General features: G+C 36.0%; 1 protein-coding gene across 1 annotated transcript in view; it reads left to right on the forward strand.

The window, feature by feature from the left end:
• The window catches only part of LOC140954039 (nardilysin-like), a 46,392-nt gene that overhangs the window by 23,795 nt on the left and 20,097 nt on the right, over nucleotides 1-2,500 (forward strand). Inside the window, exons 18-19 of the mRNA XM_073403433.1 lie at nucleotides 373-427; nucleotides 1,557-1,601. Coding sequence (XP_073259534.1) covers nucleotides 373-427; nucleotides 1,557-1,601 — 100 coding nt within the window. The remainder of the gene's footprint in view (nucleotides 1-372; nucleotides 428-1,556; nucleotides 1,602-2,500) is intronic.

The raw sequence follows: 2,500 nt of genomic DNA on the forward strand, positions 1-2,500 counted from the left end.
TGCCAAAGAACTTTTACGTATACCAAATGATTGTAGTCAAAAAGTGTCATAGTATATTGCTGTTTGCGTATTTCACTCTTCCGTCTTGGCATGGATTTCCTCGGTCCATATAGACAGTGCTGGTATGGCTGAGTCTGAGTCCTCAAGGCGAGTTTCAGTAAAAACTTGCTGCAAATTACTGACATAAATTTCCTTTCACCATAAGCTAGCCCAATGGATTTTGAGACGCATATTTCCCTCTCAGTATAAGCCTAGCCGATTTTGAAACGCAAATTTCCCTTATAAGCCCCGGGGCTTATTTTCGGAATTTTAAAGTATGTAATGCATTTTCGTTCCATGCTAGGTAAGCATATTACCTCTGATTGTTTACAGGATATACAAGGAACTTCAGACTATTGAAAATAATGAGTTCAGATTTCAAGAACAGGTAATAGATTTCTTTTATTTGTTTATGTATCTGTTTGTTAAATTCAATTATCGATGCAATCAATTATGTGAGCGCAGTGGTATACGACGAACTTTGTACCATTACGTTGCTAGATTCAACGCGACCGCTACGAAAACGTGGAAAAACCTGATTTCAATTCACTGGCATTAATAACTTTTACTTTGCTTTTGACTGGAATCTGTTATAAGGTTTTATTGGTGTAAATGTGTATGCCACAACATGCATGTTTGTCACGCGCGTAAGGCACAAGATAGTGTATTTGGTAAGTATTGTTAGCTCCTCCATCAGGGTTTATGGAGCTCCGAAGGAGGCCTGATACATCCACATTCACTGGTTCTTTTCATTGTACTAACCCAGCGTACTCGCGTGGTTGATTTTGTCAATAAAGTGGAGTAGTTAATGGGTACTCCATTTTAAACACTTAAAATTTACTCAAAACCTTGCTCAGAAGCCAAATGTTTTGTTCTTCAATATTTCTTGAATAGCCTTTTGTAGCTTTTGCTCAAACTCATGTTTCGATTAACGGTGGAACCTCCATTAATGGCCAGTTCTCTACAACAGTCACATTTTTGTTTTGTCCCGGCGGAAAGTCCATACATTGACTCTTGTTTAAACCTCTCTACAACGGCCACTAAAGCGTTTCCCAAACTGCCGAAATAACCTTTAGACAACGGCCAGTTTTTTTTTTTTTTTTTTTTTTTTTTTTTTTTTTTTTTTTTTTTTTTCTAGGGACTGAGAAAAAGTCAGGAGTGGTCATGAAATGTAATCCGTATGGTGCCTTGAAAATTAATCGCGGCTATCGTATTTTGATTGTGTTCAATTTATACTGCTGTAGTGAGCATTAACTGTCTACGATATTTCTAGCGAATATTGCGATCCTTGCTCGTTTTGTCACGTTGGCGTTTTGTTTTTTGGCGTGTTTTATTTTATATATTATAAATGACTCGATTACTGTTAACGAATACTGTTAGCTTAAGCTTAACACAATAAACATGTTGTACTGACTCTCCATAATGACCACTTTCTTCCGTACCATGGAGAGGTTCGACTGTATTTATTTATTTGTTCATTTTATTTTTGTTTGAGAATTTGTTCGTTTCATTTTCAGTGCGAGCCGTACGACTATGTCGAGGACCTTGTACAAAATATGCAGGTATGATGTAGAACTTAGTTTAAAATATTCGAGTCGAGTATTTTAGTCGCGATTTCTCAAACAGATCACAAGTTCAGATATTATTTGTTCTCTCCCAAGTAGTATCGTGATGCGATGTGGGGCTAATTTGTCAAATAAATCTCTTGTTCTGTTTGCCTTTTCCAGCTTTGTGTTGCAAACAAATCTGCACCTTTCATAGGTGACCAATTTTTCAGAGTTGTTGTTTTGTTTGTTTGCTTGTTTGTCAGTTTTTTTTTTTAGATTAATATTACCTCGTTAAGTCGAAATTTATCAGGCACTATCACTATTAATTTAGATACCATATTGCCATTTCAAGTTACATACATACATACGTACGTACTTTATTCGTCCCAAAAGAGCTTTTCGGTATAAAGATAAGATTAATAATCAAAAACTAAGTACACTGATAACTGAGTAAAAACTAGGCAAAAAAATGAAAGTCTTAATATGTCTATATATAAAAAATTAACATTAATTTTTTTTCGGACAACTCTTGAAGTCCTTTGTGGTCGGTTTCAGCTTAAGGGCAGGGTACATTGATTTTCAAAGTTTAACTTTCCTGAAATAGGTTCTTTGTCCTGTGGCGGTTTTATACAGAGGAATACATAGCATCTGGGAGATCCTCGTGGTATGCTCAGTGATGCTAGCTCTTTGAATATATTTAGAAAATAATGAATCTGGTGCACACCCAGTCATACATTTAAAAGCTATTATTGCATGACGGTAGAAGAGCAGCAGTCTTACTGGTAGCCACTGCAAATCTTTAATTATAGGGAAAATATGATCATATTTCCTTGTGTTGCTAACGATACGGGCCGCAAAAGTTAGTTGACTTATCGACGTGAAAACCGGGTACTTACCCTATTTTTGGGTATTAC

Source organism: Porites lutea, chromosome 12 (assembly GCF_958299795.1).
Source record: "Porites lutea chromosome 12, jaPorLute2.1, whole genome shotgun sequence".
NCBI lineage: Eukaryota > Metazoa > Cnidaria > Anthozoa > Scleractinia > Poritidae > Porites > Porites lutea.